Source organism: Macaca mulatta, chromosome 10, assembly GCF_049350105.2.
Source record: "Macaca mulatta isolate MMU2019108-1 chromosome 10, T2T-MMU8v2.0, whole genome shotgun sequence".
NCBI classification, from domain to species: domain Eukaryota; kingdom Metazoa; phylum Chordata; class Mammalia; order Primates; family Cercopithecidae; genus Macaca; species Macaca mulatta.
In genome coordinates this window covers 112,786,888-112,805,110 of record NC_133415.1, presented here as the reverse complement: position 1 = coordinate 112,805,110, position 18,223 = coordinate 112,786,888, and the positions used below count along the sequence as shown (strand labels likewise).

The following is an 18,223-nucleotide window of genomic DNA, read 5'->3' as shown; positions in this document are numbered from 1 at the left end:
TGGGGAACAAACAGTCTGGGCATAACATCTGGGGGCTCGTCCGGGATTCCCCAAGCCCACCAGACCCCTGGTCAACGGATCTGCTAAGATCGATCTACTGATAGGTGAGCTGGCTCGTCTCCATTTGTCTGTCTGTGTCTGAGTGTCTGTTCTGAATCTGAATCTGTGACTCGCGAGGTCTGAAACTGAAGCTGGCACAGTCCTGGCGGACGCGCTATAGGACAGCCAGTGGAGACCGGTGGGAGACGTCCCCTGGCTCTCTTCTGATTTAAATTGTGATCTGAGTTGCCGGAGCGCGTTCGCGATCTGGGCAACAGCTGACTCTGACCCCGGTCCCCAGGTGCGCGCTCGCGGTCTGAATTGCCCCGGTCCCCGGGTGCGCGCGTGCGGTCTGAATTGCCCCGGTCCCCGGGTGCGCGCTCGCGGTCTGAATTGCCCCGGTCCCCGGGTGCGCGCTCGCGGTCTGAATTGCCCCGGTCCCCGGGTGCGCACTCGCGGTCTGAATTGCCCCGGTCCCCGGGTGCATGCGTGCGGTCTGAATTGCCCCGGTCCCTGGGTGCGCGCTCGCGGTCTGAATTGCCCCGGTCCCCGGGCTCCCGGCTTCCGGCGCGCGCTTCCGGCGCCACGCTCGCGGCCCCGGTCTCCGGGCTCCCGGCTTCCGGCGCCGCACCTGCGGCCCCGGTCCCCGGGCTCCCAGCTTCCGGCGCGGATTTCCTTTACAAGGATTCTAACCCACATTCCTTTACAAAAAGAGACACAGAAAGTGAGACTGGGGAGAGGGAGAGAATGAGTGAGAGAGAGACCATAAGAGACGGGAGAGGGAGAAAGTGAGAAGGGAAATCGGAAAGAGAAAGGGGAGAAAACGGCAGACGTGGAGAGTCAGAGAAAGAGACAGAAAAAAAAAAAGAGACTGAGTATAAAGGAGAAAGGACACGGGATGACAGAGAGACAGAGAGAGAGAAAGCGTGCGCGAATGAGATAGAGACTTAAAGAAGAGACCCTGTAAGTATGTCAATCAAAGATTTAGACAGAAACGGAAAGATTAGAGAGAGAGATAGAGGGAGGGAGCAGGCGGAGGGGAGGCGGGCTCGCTGAAAGGGAAAGTAACTTTAAAAGGCCGGCGGGGCGGACGCGAGGGTGCACTTCGCGGACTAGCCCCCCCCCCCAGCCGCCTGACTCCACGGTGGCTTTACCCCTTCGGGAAATAAGACCCCCAGATGACACAGGAATCCCCAAGCTCCAGTACTGGCCATTCTCCACCAGTGATCTGTATAACTAGAAGACTCAGAGTGCTCGGTTTTCAGACAACCCCAAAGATTTACTGGCTTTACTGGATAGTGTCATGTTCACCCACCAGCCCATTTGAGATGATTGTCAGCAGCTCCTCTGAATCTTGTTTACCACGGAGGAGCGAGAGAGAATACAGGTAAAAGCTAGAAAGCTGGTCCCGGGGGACGACGGTCAACCGACTGCTAACCCTGACCTCATAAACGCGACCTTTCCTCTGACCAGGCCGGCGTAGGACTACAACACGGCAGAAGGTAGGGGACGGCTACACCTTTATCGCCAGACTCTAATGGCAGGTCTCCGGGCAGCTGCTCGCAAGCCCACTAATTTGGCTAAAATATATTCTATTCGGCAAGAAAAGACAGAGAGCCCAGCCACCTACTTAGAAAGATTAATGGAAGCTTTTAGACAGTACACCCCCATAGATCCAGAGGCTCCAGAAAGTCAGACAGCTGTTGTAATGTCTTTCATAAATCAGGCAGCCCCAGATATTAAAAAAACTCCAAAAATTAAAAGACTTGGAAGAAAAGCGGATTCAAGACCTCCTTCAGATAGCCCAGCAGGTTTATAATAACAGAGATACTCCAGAAAAAAGGCAATTTAAGGCCACTAAAAAAATGACCAAGGTCCTGGCAGCAGTAGTACAGAAAGAGCATCTACAGCCAAAGTACACCCAACCTAGGCGGCCCCCCCAGGCATGATAATCTGATAAAAGACCAATGTGCCTACTGCAAGGAGGCTGGCCACTGGGTAAGAGACTGCCTCGCTGCTGCCCAACCCAGACCTGGATGCCCCACTCCACGACTGCACCGAGGTACTGGCTCAGGTGCACGGGGTTCGAGAAGACCTGCAGGATCGCCCACTTCCTGACGCCGACCTCGTCTGGTTCACTGATAAGAGCAGCTTCATGCATCAGGGCCAGAGATACGCTGGAGCGGCAGTGACTTCAGAGACTGAGGTAATCTGGGCGGAACCCCTGCCCCCGGGGACATCGACCCAGAAGGCCGAACTAATAGTGCTCACCCAAGCTCTTACCTTAGGGGCGGAGAAAAAGCTGACGGTATATACAGACAGCTGATATGCTTTTGCAACGGTGCATATACATGGGGCCATTTACAGGGAGCGGAGGTTACTGACGGCTAAAAAAAAAAAGAGATAAAAAAACAAGCAAGAAATCCTAGCCCTGCTAACAGCCCTATAGAGGCCAGAAAAGTTAGCCATTGTGCATTGCCCAGGGCATCAGAAACTAACTACTCCAACTGCTCAAGGCAACTTTCTGGCGGACCAAACTGCAAGAAAGGTGGCGAAGGCTCCCAGCCAACTCCTTGCACTCCAGCTCCCTGACCCGGGCCCCCGGGACTTGCCATATTTCCCTGATTATTCAGAACAAGATCTCCAGTGGATTGACAAGCTTCCCCTGAAACAGATCCAGAATAGGTGGTGGACTGATACTAATGACCAAACCATCCTACCAGAAAAATTAAGACAACAAGTGTTAGAACACATCCACCGAACCACCCACCTGGGTGCTCGGCGGATGATAGACCTGATCAGACGCTCTAAGCTCAAATTCAGACATACAGCCGAGACGGCCAGCAACATCATGACAAGTTGCAAAGTCTGCCAGCTTAACAACGCCTACCCCCAATCCCAGGCTGCAACGGGAACAAGGCTTAGAGGAACCAGGCCCGGTATCTACTGGGAAGTAGATTTTACTGAGCTAAAGCCAGGAAAATACGGGTATCGGTACTTACTTGTCTTTGTAGATACTTTTTCAGGGTGGACTGAAGCATTCCCCACCAAGAAGAAAGCTACTCAGGTTGTAGCAAAGAAAATCCTGGAAGATATCCTCCCCAGGTATGGCTTCCCCGTCCAGATAAGGTCAGATAATAGGCCGGCCTTCGTCGCTAAGGTAAGTCAGGATTTGGCTTCCATCCTTGGGGCAAATTAGAAACTACATTGCGCTTACAAGCCCCAGAGTTCAGGACAGGTAGAGAAAATGAATCGGACCTTAAAGGAGACCTTAACTAAATTAACTATGGAGACTGGCACTAATTAGGTGGTCCTTCTCCCCTACGCTCTGTTCCGGGCCCGTAATACACCTTACAGACTAGGCCTTACTCCTTATAAAATTATGTATGGCAGACCCCCACCCTTAGTTCCCGGCCTAAAAGATGATCTGCTCAAGTCTAAAACAGAAAATGTCTCTGAACTCTTATTTTCCCTACAAGCCTTGCAGAAAATTCATCAAGAAATCTGGCCCAAGCTGAAGGAACTATATGAGACCGGTCCCCCGCCGACACCCCATCCGTACCAGCCGGGAGACTGGGTCCTAGTCAAGTGACACCGACAAGAGACCCTAGAACCCAGGTGGAAAGGACCACTCCAGGTACTCCTAATCACACCCACCGCCCTGAAGGTAGAAGGCATCGCATCGTAGATCCACTACACCCACGTCAAGCCAGTGGACCCAACCTCCGATCTTCTGGGACCAATCATGGCGGCGGCTGAAGCACCGGACGCGTGGACTGTGGACAGAGCTAGAAACAACCCCTTAAAACTCACCCTGCGCCGGCAGCATAGCTCACTGCAAACATGCAGTTAGGTAGTCTAACCCTAACGTTAGTCGCCCTAGTGGCCGCTGGAGAAATCACAAAACCAGCTCATAATCCCTTTGTCTGGAGATTCTGGCTTTATGAAAACCGAACCCACCCTGGGCAACCTCATAAGCCCGGAAAATTATTGGCCAGTGCTGATTGCCCTTCCTCAGGGTGCAACAGCCCAATTCTACTAAATTTTACTGGTTTTCAAATAGCCAAACCTATAACACCAATAATATGCTTTAAGTTTGATCAGACTAAATACAATTGTAAACACTATTGGTGGCACCAAAATGCCGGCTGTCCTTATAACTATTGTAACATGCATAGACCCCGTTATTGGGGAGAGAGAAAACAGTTAGACCCTAAGTGGCCCTTCCATCGTAGACGGGATAAAGACTTTTCATATACATAGATAGTTAGAAACCCCTGGAACTCCCGCTAGACCTCGCCTCAACATGAGGCTGTATACTACTCCCCCTCCTCCACATGGCCTAGCAGTCATCTCTATCTATGGCGAGGCCTAGTACAAGTACTGCCCCTGGTCCACAGGAATATCCAATGACAGGAAAACAGACTAACACAAGACTTACGTCCTTTCTCCTGGTTAAAGTTATTACAAGAAGGACTAAAACTTGCTAACCTTACAGGACTTCATAGCCTGTCTGGCTGCTTTCTGTGCGCCACTCTAGGGCGTCCACCGCTAACCGCTGTCCGTCTGCCATGGGGATCCTCTACCTTTGCCCAAGCTAACAAACTCCGAAACCTCTCGTATGCTCCTATCCTGAACGTGCGCCTATACCTAAACCCCAGTCAGGAGAAGTTTCCCTACTGTTTCTCAGAAACCAATTCCAGCCTCTGCAGCATCACTGCAACGCCCCCTAATATCACCTTAAGGGCTCCATCAGGCATATTCTTCTGGTGTAATGGAACCTTATCTAAGAACCTACCTAGTCCCTCTGTTAATAACCTACTGTGTCTCCCTGTCACATTAGTTCCCCGGTTGACTCTACTAACTGCTGGCGAGTTCCTAGGGTATACCGGTAACTGGACTAGTGCTGTTATTCACCCAGACCCTAGACCAAGACCTGCACGAGCCATATTTCTCCCCCTCATTGCAGGAATCTCCCTCACCGCATCCTTCATTGCGGCCGGACTGGCGGGGGGAGCCCTAGGTCACACCCTCATAGAAAGTAACAAGTTGTAACAACAATTTGCTGTTGCTATGGAGGAGTCGGCTGAGTCCCTTGCCTCCCTTCAGCGACAGCTCACGTCCCTAGCTCAGGTAACCTTGCAGAACCGGAGAGCCCTAGACCTACTCACTGCAGAAAAAGGTGGTACATGTATATTTCTAAAAGAAGACTGTTGTTTCTACATAAATGAATCAGGACTTGTAGAGGACCGGGTCCAACAGTTACGCAAGTTAAGCACTGAAGTAAAAACACGGCAGTTTGCTTCAGCTGCAGACCAATGGTGAAATTCCTCTATGTTTTCTCTGTTAGCCCCCTTCCTTGGACCCCTGCTAAGTCTACTATTTCTGCTTACCGTAGGACCTTGTGTTGTTAACAGAATTTTACAATTTATTAAGGAGAAATTTGACACCGTACAACTCATAGTCCTCAGAGCCCAATACCAACCTGAAAACGCTGAAACAGAACCAGGCTTATAAGACCCAAGATTGGCTCTAAAGATACCTGAAAAGAAGGGGGGAATGAAAGGAGCTGGGCACATTCCTCAGCCCCCGGGCTCGAAACTCCCTGAGCCCAGTACAAACACCACCTGGAAAGTCTCCGATAAGGAGACAGCCGTTCAAGGTTACTGAAAGCGCGGGAGCCAAAAGAATTTCTTTGTTCCCCTGCAACTTTCGGGCTATAAAAAGCAAACGCACGCATTGATCGGGGCCCTCTTGTATACTGTGTAAAGGAGGGACCAAGTTCGAACTTGTAGTAAAGATCCTTGCCGCTTGGCTTTGACTCTGGACTCTGGTGGTCTTCTTTGGGGAACAAACAGTCTGGGCATAACACTTCCATACCCAGCTCATTTCTCTAGGTTTGATTCGAGGAACACCTCAGTGCAGTAGGAACGGCACTCAGGCCCCATGTCCTCAGCTGACACAGGAGTTCGTACAGTCCCAGAAGTGGCAGTCAGGCTAAGGGGAGACATCCCACTTTATAGTCTGAGAGGGAACTGTGACACACTGGTGGCCGCCCCAGGACTATGACAGGAGCCCTCAGGAGGACCTCCCACCCACTCCCACCCTCTTGCAGATTCATTTCTTGAGGCTAGCCCCTCCCTGTTCTGTGCTCTGGACACCTCCCCTTCCGTGACCCCCCAGACCCTCGTTTGGACAACTGTCACCTCTCTCTTCATCTTTTCCTGGCCTCTTGCTGTGGGTTCCTTTCTTCCAACCCACAAATGTGCTCAGGTCTGTCCTTCAATCCGCTCATACCTCACAGCCTCCCTCCAAAAAAGGGCAGCCACCGCTTCCTGCCACCCCTGTCTCACCCACATGGCTCCTCAAACCACTGCCCTCTAGTCTCCCCGTTCACGCTCAGGCCATGGCTTCATCCATCCCTAACCAATGGTGATGTCCCAATCACCATGTCTGTCTGTGACACTCCCTGTGGTCACATCCAGAGCCAGAATTCCAACCAGACAGCTCCACGAGGACGTCCACAGGGACCTCAGACTCAACACCCTGGAAGCCGCTGTGGTTCTGCCCACAACCTGCATCTCCCCCTCCTTCAGCCCCTCCCTCAATGCTTGCCAAGTGCAGTGTGCACCCCGTTACAGGGGCTAGCTGGCTAAAACCCAGCGGATAATCCCCCACACTACCTGTTGTTGTAAATTAAGTTCTACTGGAGCACAGCCAAGACCTTTTATTTGTGTATCATCTGTGGCGGCTTTCACAGAACAGCAGGGCTGAGCTGTGGGAACTGGCCTTCAAATCCTACAAGATTTACTCTCTGGCCCTTTATAAGAAGTTCACTGACCCCTGCAGCATTAGATGATTTCAGCGGTATCAGAACACATATTTATTTGAGTCAATGGCCATTTTATCGCATATTTCAAAACATGATAACAAGCACACCAACTCCATGATTTCACAAATACCATTACATAGCTGATCATAAAGCCAAAAGCTAATTAACATGTGAGCTGCTTTACAGAAATGCATTAAATACATAATAGTGAGTGGGTTAAACACAAGTGTGACAGTCGTGTGAGAATAACCAAAGTTCATGAAACTCTAGCCTGGCCTAAGTCAGGACATCCCCAACAGCCCAGCTGCTCAACCTTGAAACCTAGAGTCATCGCCACCTCTTCTCTGCCCCATCCTCTCAAATGCTCGGCCATATTCCTAGTTCTATCCCCTCTCCTCCAGCCCCATGACCAATGCCTGAGGATAGGTCCCTATCTCCAGTCATTGGGGCAAGAGTGGCAAGGAGTTCACTAAACTCATTTCTTGTTCTTCTGGTCACCCGGCAAGATCACATTTCCTGCCTCGCTGCTAGATGTGGCCACGTGACTGATGAAATAGGGATGTCAGGAACACATACCTGGCCGTGAACACTTCCCCAAGAGCCTCCGTTCTCGCTCTTTCTGTCCTCTAGCCTCATTTCCAGTTCTGAGTGGTGGCAGAGCCACAGGGTGGGAGGACCCTGGGCAGGCTCCGGCTCGACACCGACCCTGATCTCTGACGTGAGCCAGAGGTACTTGCTCTGCGCAGTAAGCCGCCCTGCTGTAGGGTTGTCATGGCTTTCTCCCTCCCAACAGCCGTCTTTTCACCATCTCTTCCTCTCCCCAGCCTCTCCTGCCTCAGGTCCACCCTCTGCACAAACCCCAGAAACATTTCCTAGGCTTCGTATCTGCTCATTCCTCTCTGCCTAGAACCCTAGACAGTCCTCCTCTGCCAATCTCCACCCAGCAAATTCCAGCTCAGTATTCAGGACCCAAGTCATCTCTCTGTGAAGACTTTCCTGGCCTGAGTGATACGATAAATAGGGGACAGGAAGGGAGGGGAGAGGAGTAGAGGAGGGTTTTAGCCTGTTTACCTTCTAATACCTGTAGAGAGTGCTATCTGAACCCAGAGCCAGTTCCACAGACCTTGGCAGGAACGGGTTTAGTGGGAGCCTGTCTAATCCGTCACTACTGATAGTAATTCTGAGAGGGTGAGCTCATGTAGAGCATGAAAACAGTCGGAGTCCTGGGGCTCAAGCCCAAGGTGGGAGGTGGGGAGGGCCTGGAAAGGGCAGCTCTGGGACCCCAGGGACCCCATGCATGTCCCCATTCTGATGGGACCCCTGGGCTTCCAAGCTCTTAACTATGCCCCCTGCCCTGGCCCACCCAGTGACTGTAACAAGCTGTCTCCAGCCTCCTCTGATTCTCAAGAGCCCTGCCTGGGCCCTTGTTTAGTGGGAAATGCTGTCTCCCCACCCCAGTCTACTGCTATGTCAGGCTTGGTGCCCACCGGAAGCATGGGAACGCTCACCTGCACATCTGGTCCATTAACTGGGTCTGCTTATTCAGGGACTGTGGTCGCTGTCTGACCATATGGCATGGGGGAGCTGGGGGCAGCGGGAGGAAAGAAAGTTTTTACAGCAAAACCAGCAGATACACAAGCTCCAGCCTAGGTGTTAGGAGTCTGTTCACGTTCTTGCAGTGAAGCTGAATAGACAATTAGCGACGGACATGGTGTGTGCAGAGCAAGACAGAATCTGCAGTGGGGGCTGCACTGGGTGGATTCAACTTCAAAACCCCCAGGCTGACAGCAGAACAGCGGGTGTCTGCACCCTGATTCAGCAATTTTGGAAGCCTCATCAGATCAATAATTCATCATACACCACCATCCAAGTTAGAGGGCTCAAGAGGAAAGAACAGGGCCCTCTAATCTGGTGTTCCCTCCTCTCACACCACCAAGCAGAGCTTTGAGCTTCTATTGAATTAAGCTGCCTCCCTCCCTGCAGAGGAGGAGGGGGGTCCGCAGCTGGAACACATCCCCCTCCTGCTCAGCCAGGCAGGACCTGCGATACTGTCCACATGGTCCACTTGGCATGAGCGGTACGTGTGCATGGACATGCATTCATGTGTGTGTGCACAAATGTGAAAATGCGTAAGCCGGATACTATATCATGATCACCACATCCTATGTTTTATGTAGAGACATGATCTCATCTGCACAAAGCTTCACCCAAGAGTGTAGCAGAGCTGCCCAACTCTACTTTGTAGATGAGAAATTAAGGTTCAGAGAGGAGACTTCCTTGACACTGCTCAATGATCAGGTGGGCCCGTCTGCAGTCAGCCACTCTGCACCCCATTTCTGGCTCTGTCCTTCATGCCTTTACCATTGGAGCAACTTGTCTGAGCCTCTGTTATTGGATTCATCTACCACATTGGGTTATAGTGAAAATGGTTCTTTCATTGGTTCTTCAGTGACCCCTGTGCCATCACCAATAATGACACAGCCTGGCCCTCAGGGAGGTTATAGTCAGCTTGGGAGAGACACACAGAAATTTCCCCACAGCTTATCCTTCATCTTCCTCACCAGCAGTCAGGGCCTGGGGAAGTGCCCTGCAGCCCTGACTCTGTGGGTACACAGCCCCCTTCTGCAGGAGCCTGGCTTGCCTGGCTTTAGACAAAGCTTCTAGGCTCAGAGAAGATGTCTGTGTTTTCTTGAAGTAGGTGCCAGACAGCACCCATTCTGCAGGGCTAAGGAGTGGGAGTGAGAAGGGGCCAAGCCTATAGCACCTTTGGGGCTGTCACTGGGGCACAGAGCTGGAGCTCCCACCTGTGGACTGTGACAGGAACCAGAGGAAGCTGACACTGGGGAGACCCCAGGCAGTGACTCTACATCCAGACACAGTCTGGGCTCACTTCCTCAGGCCACAGTGTTCACAGCCCTGTCTGTCATCCACTCTGACAAGCACAGCAGGAAATGTCCAGGCTCACCAATGTGTTTCACAAAACAGGATCCCAGGACCTCAAGTCAGAGGCTCAGATGTGCACCCCAGACCCACTACAGCAGGGTCCACAGAGTTGGTGCTGGGGACTGCTGCCTTTTAATGAGCCCCCCCAGTGGCTAGACCTTGGAGCCCAGTTGCCTGTATTTGAGCCCCAAATCTACGACTTTCTATGGCTGTGACCTTGGACACATCACCCAACTTCTTTGTTCCTGGGTTTCTTCATGTTACAAAAAGGTGTATGACAGCACCTCCCCCAATAGGCTGATGTGCAGACTGAGAGTTAACATCTTTCAAGTCCTCAGAACAGAGTCTAGAACAAAGTGAGTATCATACATGTGTTTGTCAAAAAAATAAGTCTAGCCTGACAGAGACTGTCTACATTTATGTCTTCCTTTGTGCTGATGATTCCACAGGCCTGAGTTCCCACTGCCCTGCAACAGGAGGAGCTGCTTAGAGTCAGAACAGCCCGGGCAGCTTCTCGGTACATCCTTCCCCAAGCAGAGCCTCCATGACATGAGCAGTGGACTGGCTCTGCCCTATCCGTGTAAACCTGCCCATGGGTTTGCCCAGCTCCCAAGCTGCTTTCCAATCTTCCCAGGACTACACAGTGGCTGTGCTGAGGGACCTTCCAGGATATGCCTAAAATCAGAATCTCACCCCATAGACCCCTTCAGAGCAGTCAAACTACTTCTTTCACAGTTTTGCAGGAAAAGACCCTTCATTCTGAGGTAGGAGGCCAGCAGGTCTTGTTTTCTGGTCACAACCCTGCTGACCAAAACAGGATCTGGTCCAGATGGGATGAAGTTTAAAAAACAAAAACAAACAAACACACAAAAAAAACAAAAAACAGCAGAATCCAGCAGATGAGACGAAAGTGATCCTGGTTGCCCTCATTGCTCATTGGTGCAAGACACTCACACCAGTGCCAAGACAGCTTACCAATGCCATGGCAGTGACCCAGAAGTTACCATCCCTTTCCTAGAAAGTTCTAAATAACCAGCCCCTCAGTTTGTATCAACCTGCCACTTAATTTGCATGTAATTGAAAGTGGGTTTTAGTGAGTATAAATACAGTTGCCAACATCCCATACATTTCTGACTGAGTATACTGCCTACGAGTTAGCCCTGCCTTGCAAGGAGCAGTAATGTTCAATAAAAGACTGCTGTCTAACACCACCACCTCACCTTTGAACTCTTTCCAAAAACCCTCCTGGGCTAATCCCCAGTTTGGGGGCTTGCCTGTCCTGTGTCAATTCTGTCTTCAGTTGGGTTCTGCAAAGCAGCACTGGATGGAGGATTCCCATGAAAGTGATTGCTATGGACTTAAATGTGTTCTCTCTCCAAATTCATATGTTCAGGCCCTAACCCCAGTGTGATGACATTTGAAGATGGAGCCTTTGGGAGACAATTAGGTTTAGATGAGCTCATGAGGGTAGAGTCCTCATGATGGAACTGGCTCCCTAATAAGAAGAGATACCAGGGAGCTTGGTATCTCTCTCTCCATCCCATGTGAGGACACGGCTGGAAGGTGGCCATCTGCAAGCTAGAAAGAGAGCCCTCATCAGAACCCAACCATGCTGGAACACTGACCTTGGACTTCTAGCCTGCAGAAACATGAGGCAATACATTTCTGTTATTTAAGCCACCAGGCAGGCTATGGTATTTTATTATGGCAGCCTTAGCTGACTAACACAGTGATTTAGGAGGAAGTGTCCCCAAATCAAGCCTGGAGCACAGTGGGGATGCAGAACCCATAGCCAGTGCACAGGACAAGGGGAGCCCCCCCTACCTGATTCAATGTCTCTGCCATCCTTCCTTCCACCAGAGCCAGGAGTTGTCTGTGCACTGTGGCATCTGGGTAAGCCTGCAAGCAAACCAGTAGAGTTTCATACCACAGCAGAGCCCTTGTCCTACCCTGCAACCCCTGTGTGTCAATGGCCCCAGCACAGATGGGGCATACTCAGCACAGTTCTTTTGGAGGTAAAGAGCCAGGCCCAGGGCAGTTTGTTCACGTTTCCTCTCTTTGTGTTGGGGCAGAGAGGGAGGCCCTGCAATCTCTCATGGCTAGACCTTCCAGTGCCTGGGCTGAAACACACTTTCAGTGAGGAAGGAACCCGAGTGAGCCCAGCCAGGAGGGTTTGCTCCTGCTGACAGCCTCATTCATGCCTTACTCCCCCTCAATTACACTGCCCCTCCTTGCTCATTTTGGCTTCTCTTCCTCTGCACCTTGCCCACTGTTCCCCATGATGGGCTACTGGCAGTCACCTGCTCATCTGGTCCATGTCTGTGGATCTGGGTCTCTGTGCTATCTAAGGGCAGAGGGTACAGTGGTAGGAAACAGGCTTGGCATCTACCGGGAGGAGTGGCTACCTGGGGACCCACAAATCCCACCATGAAATCATGTGAGTCAGGCTGGCCTGGAGGCAAGCAAAGCACCCGGGGCCTCACTGCCGGGCTCACGCAGGTGCAAGGCCAGCACCCAAGAGTGGCGGTAAACGTAAGACTGATCACCAAGGGAAGATCAAAATTTTCTTGATACTTTAAAAACCAATTTATAATAATGTGAGGCAATGAATTAGGTGCTACGTTAACATAATTTTGCAAACTATATATACAACATTCAACTTCCTTTTGTTTACATCATAATCATTATTTTATTGGTAATAGGTATCTGTTATTAATGTCAATGCATACAAAATTAGTACTTAGATATTTTATTTACAATGGAGTTATTTGTAGGATCTCATTTGAAAAGAAGAATTCTGCTGCAAAACATGTTTAGAAAAAAAAAATTGATTAGATGATCTCTAAGACCCCCTTAGCTTAAAATTTCTATAGGTCTGTGACAAAGCACAGCAGAAAACTCAGCCTATGATTGAGATCTTAGCAACTCAACAGCAAAAGAAATTTGCCAGGGACTGAAAAGCTCTTATGCTCTCAAGTCACGGGATAAATGTGCCTTAACTACTTCCAACCTCTCCTCACATTCGCTTCTCCTTCAGTTTGTTTGGATGTTGGGCATATTTTTTTTTATCACCTCTTTCCTTCCAAATTTCCCATTGTCAGGGCTTTCCACAGCTTTTAGACAGAACAATAAGGTAAATTTTTTCACAGTAACACCTACATCTGTACTTACAGGAGTAGAGTACATGTTTTCCACACCTCTTGACTCAAAGAGCTCGCCATAACCCTTAAATTAAAGAAAGATGAAAGAAATATTTTCTGATTTCAAATAAATCACCAAAGGATGCAAATACATAACTAGAAATTCTTGCAGTCATATTGCCTTTCATTTTTGTACTAAAGATATAGTAATTCTAAAGACTATAGATATTCATAGGAGAAATTCATGAATAAGTTTCATAGTTGCTTTGTGAAGAAGGAACATGAGAATATTAGATTTGCAAGCTCTGTCTTGGGTCCATGAACACCCAGTAAGATTTCCTTTGTGCCATGGCCATGCCCTGAATACAAACAAATGACACATATCCACTCCTAGGACCCAGGCCCAGAGGCACAACCCTCAGGGCTCAGTGCAAGATGAAAGTTGGGGGCCCTTTGTTTAAAATTAAGAATTTCAAGATGGTGACAGTAGAATATTAAACCAAGGAGGGGTTCTTTAGAGAGGGAGGCCCTGTGCCATGGTGTGGGTTCCACGTCCATGCAGCTGGACACACCAGGACCAGAAGGGTCAGCTGCATGGACATGAAACCCAACATTCATCAATGCAGGAGCCCTTTGGTGATCGATTTGTGGCACCATCTTTGTGCAAAGAAGAACAGCATGTTTTCATCTTTGCTCAGATACTGCCTGTGCAAAGATATGAAATTATAGAGATCTTGAATTTATTTTAGAATCTCTCTCTCGTAAAAATTGGATATGATTCTATGGCTCTTTAGACCCTGAATACCTCTTTTAAATTCAATATTGGAAAAGTAAATTTCTGTTAAATAATGGCTAGTTAAACTGGTGAGGTCCAAGTAAGGTCTGTGATTGAGAACTGGGTTCATAGTGTTGTGCCAAAGTCCATTTTCTGATTTGATCATGGAGTAGGGTTACATAAGATGGTATCTTTGGGGGACCCCCAAGAGCTCTCCGTACTATTTTTGCAACTTCTAGTTAGTCGAAAATTATTTCAGAAAACGTCATTTCACAAAGCAATAGTCCTAGAATTTGTATGTAGCATACATGAAGACACAACACCCAGGGGAAGTCAGACTTCCCTTTCCCTGGAAGCATGCAGTCACTGGGCTAGAATTTAGTCAGGGTCAAAGTCCTGTGCTCTTAATATTATACATTATCTCCGGTGCCCTTAGAAGGACATGAGAAAATGTATCTATTTGCGGATGTTCTAAAAAGTGTCATATTTGATCAGGATTATCAAACAACTCTAAAAACAACAGCCACCACCAATGATCGTAATACCTAGTTCTATAGATGGAAATAGAGTTGCGTGGGAAAAGCCCAACTTCTCAGATTTTCATTGACTATGTGTCTTTTTCTGACAGTATCACAAAATCTTCTACAAGGGCCCCCTCTCAGGGGAACCAACCGTCAGTCACTAGTGAGATGGCCGCAGCAGGGAGCAACCTTCTGAAACTCACCCAACTCCCCAGAGCAGAGCGTGCTTGGGCTGCCCTGCTCGCTGCAGATGGAGGCACTTCCTTGAGATCCTAGGGGGAAAATGCTGATTTACTCAAAGGAGAATGGATTTCTCTCCAGCTGGAAACAAAGTGGGCATGTGTGACCTCCCACCACTTCCCCTTGCTCATATACTCATAGGCAAACACGAATTAACACGATGAGAGGGAGGGCGCAGTGGGGGGGAAAGGAAAAGGAAGAGAGGCAGGGAATAAAAGGGCAGGTGCAATGGAAACGTGTGGCAGGAGGAGGCTTGAACCTGAAGACGCTAATGTGCTTTCCATGACACAGACACCTGAAAACTGCATAGACACACAGACGAGATCTAGAAGGTGACACTCACAGGTGAAACTGTTTAGATTTAGGGATGGGATCGTGGGCATTTTCTGCTTTGGGTTTCTATTATTTTAATAGCGACGCTTCAATAATGAAGTTAAATTTCACAGAAAATAAAGCAGGCAATGGACCTTGACAATGGTCTCAGTGACGTTATTTCATGCTATATGCAGCAGCTTTTAAAATATCAGGTTACCCATAAATCATAAGTGATGGCTTCACTTCGAGAAAGTCTGTGAATGGCAGTTCATTTAAGCAGTCACCACAGATGTACTTACTAGAATATTCGCAGGACACTGAAGGGAACCCAGAGATACACCAAAACCTAGAGGGTGGAGGCTTTGGTTTCCTCCCCTGTACAACAGGGAAGCAAGACTGCGCTCACCACACACACACCCCTATGGGTTCTGGTGAAAATTCAATGAGATGGGGCATGCAAAGTGCATAGTGTGCCCTTCAGGGCAACGCCTAGGCCTCTAGAAGTTTGCAGACTGGCTCAGAGGAAGGAAAGAGAAGGCTCCTGCCAGCCTAGGAGGCAAGTTTGTAGGAACTAGAAAAGGGAAGCCCTTCCCCCAGGAGCACGGGTTGATGGTCAGAATGCACAGCGGACCCAGCCCTGCTCACTGCCCTGGCCAGGCACGTGCTCATTTATGGCAATCCTGGGTCGACTCTGTTTTCAAAGTAGGGGACACCTACTACTTATGGAATGGAAGATTTAGCTACTTGGGAAACAATTTTAAATAACACTGATTTGCATGGTGAGAAAATTATTCCCTTTCTAATTCTGTTTCCATACCCTAATGACATCCAGGAGGAAGTGTCACTCTGGTGCTAGCCTGGCTTCCATGCTCTGCCTTCCTTGTAGAGGGGCCCCGGGCCTTTGGCAGTGACATCGTCCACCCAGTCATTGTGCCCTACTTCTTTCATGGCTATTTTCACACTTGCCTGCTCTTTATACAAGTAAAACTGTGTTTTCATTTACAGTTGAAATATAAAGTTTCCTACTTAAATAAATGTACTTAATGTGGACACAAGCCCATTTTAAGAAAAAAGTGTCTTAAGAAATACATAGTCCAAGTGCCATATGCATATGGCAAAAAATCACCATATGGCACTGGACACAGTGATATCTGGAAGCACTGGGTCATCTGATGCCATAGCAAAGATGAAGGAACTTGGCCACAGAAAGGCAAGGGTGTGTTAGGCTAAGGGAACCATGGGGCTTTGCAAGTGGGGGCTGGGGTTGCTGACTTGCAGAAGGACCTCCCCGGATGTGGCAGTGGGAGGAGCATCCCAGGTGTTCCTTGTGAGGGAAACCGTCAGGAAAGTCACTTCTTTGCAATCCAGAAGCAAGTAAGGAGCACGTTACCTTAGCTCCCTGCTTGGGTCCTGCTGCAGCTATGCAGACGAGCAGAGCCGGCCTGTGGCCTTCAACATCTGACCATGTCTGTAGAACACAGAGAAAGAAATATGACAAGGGCTGAAATCACAGATAGCAGAAATAAAAACAGAAGGAAAGGAATGACATTTTCTCCAAAACACATTGTATCTATGCCATCACAGAAGTCCAGACTGTAAAAAATACACCTCTCCTATAAATCTGGATGACTTATGTGGGAAAAGAATGTTATTTCTGTTTGCCTTTTGTAATTGCTCGCTGGGAGGTTGAGCTTCTCATGGTTCAGTGTTCCATGTAAACTGATGGTAAAAAGCTCATTTCAGGAGCTCTCAGAATTGAAAAGCTTGTCTTTTTCTAGGGCTCATAGTGATGGCTCTTGGGGTCACCACTGTTGCATGGTATTCTGTGCATTGTTCTATTCATTTACCAACCAACATGTATGTTCACTGAGGGACTCAGGTTGATGGATGCTGGATTTCTGTTGGCCAAGGGCTCTTAGCTTCCCCACACGCAGGGAAGGCATCTATGCAGTTCCACAGATCATCACCATCAGACAGCATCCCTATAGTTTAGCAGCAGAATGTGACAACATGTGTGCACCTAGTGATGATGTCTTGCGTGGAGTTTTCCCAAGAGCACACAATGTTCCTGGTGAGTGGATGTGCAATGTAGGCTGGTATCTTTGTGTAAGATGTATAGAGGGAGAAGTGCACCTAGAGATGGCCTTATTTACCAAGGTTACAAAGACATAATCAGTAATTACTGCTAATAATGCTAATATTGGCAACCACCCTTTATTGCATGACCGTTAGTACTGAAAATTTGACATGTGTTATTTGATTAAAGTGTCCAACAAACTTAGGAGACAGAAGACTATCAAGTTCACTTTGTATATGAAAGTCAGAATCAGTTAGATTACGTAACTGATCAATCACAGATTTGGAATCTACACTCAGGTCTGTTGAATCCCACTTCTCAGAGCCCTAAGATACTGAAGCAGGAATGGAGATGTGCCTTTAGTTGTGAATGGGAAACAAGAGGAAGATTTGTTGGTACAAGAAGAGAACAGAGCCCCTTGCCCAGCATGAGGTTCTCTTGTCCCTCTGGCATAGCTGGTCTTTGACCAGTGCCACCATGTCATTAAGCCCCCTCCAACCCTCCTGGTCTTAGCATCACAAGGGCCAAGGTTCCTTTCCACCCACACTGCTTCTACAGCTGCTTCCTCTTTTCCAAGAGACAATCACAAAGCTGCTGGGAAAGAAGGGTAACCAGGGCATCCCCACTGTCCCTTCCATCTCAGCTACAACCTGAACCAATGCTCAGGAAGTGTGACATTCCTGCCAGTCTCCTCCAAGCTCAGCAGCTTTCATGCTCTCCTGCCAAGGAGGAGACTGAGGCACAGCCCCTGGGCCTGGGAACCATTTCTGTTTCCCTTCATGGTTGAGCCTCTGAGCCACTGGAACTGTCCAAGGCAAGAAATTCTACTGTTACACAAAGACTGCTGTTTGCCCAGATGGTTTTCTTCTTAAAATTACACAACAAATCAAGTTTGCTGCTGCTCTCACATTTGGGATGGGGAGATTCCTTCCAGGGGACTTCACAATCTGGAGAGTTTGGACCTTGCTCCTGTTTCCTTACCCAGGAAGGGCTCACAGGAGGGTGCACAGGCACGTACCTGCCAGAGGAGCCTAACCTCCCTTCCCTCCTTCACACCGCAGGGAAGACAAAATGCAAAGAACCCTGGGAGCCTCAGGCAAACACCAGCTTCTTCAATCACATATTTTTGAGAAACTCTCTAATTACATGAGCATCACATCAAAGTTCATTGGAATATCTTTTCCCTAAAGTGTCTCACTTCATTCAGCAAGTCTCTCCCTTCCAGGAAAGAACCACCAGTGGAGGTGTAAGATGGGGTGACCGAATCCTCTGTGTGTGTTTCCTTTTGACATTTGTGTTCATTTTCTAAATCAACCACTTAATTCTAGATGAAGACAAACA

At 48.8% G+C, this 18,223-nt stretch overlaps 1 protein-coding gene across 3 annotated transcripts in view; it reads right to left on the bottom strand.

Annotated features, from left to right (window-relative positions):
- Window positions 1–18,223, bottom strand: part of CDH26 (cadherin 26) — a 63,265-nt gene that overhangs the window by 1,873 nt on the left and 43,169 nt on the right. For 2 of the 3 annotated variants that reach the window (XM_015148686.3, XM_077952079.1), the window contains 4 exons: window positions 16,196–16,273; window positions 14,454–14,522; window positions 12,986–13,039; window positions 11,639–11,713 (listed from right to left, as the gene is read on the bottom strand). In XM_015148686.3, the coding sequence (XP_015004172.3) occupies window positions 11,639–11,713; window positions 12,986–13,039; window positions 14,454–14,522; window positions 16,196–16,273 (276 nt within the window). The remainder of the gene's footprint in view (window positions 1–11,638; window positions 11,714–12,985; window positions 13,040–14,453; window positions 14,523–16,195; window positions 16,274–18,223) is intronic. The other variant, XM_077952080.1, reaches the window with a different exon arrangement.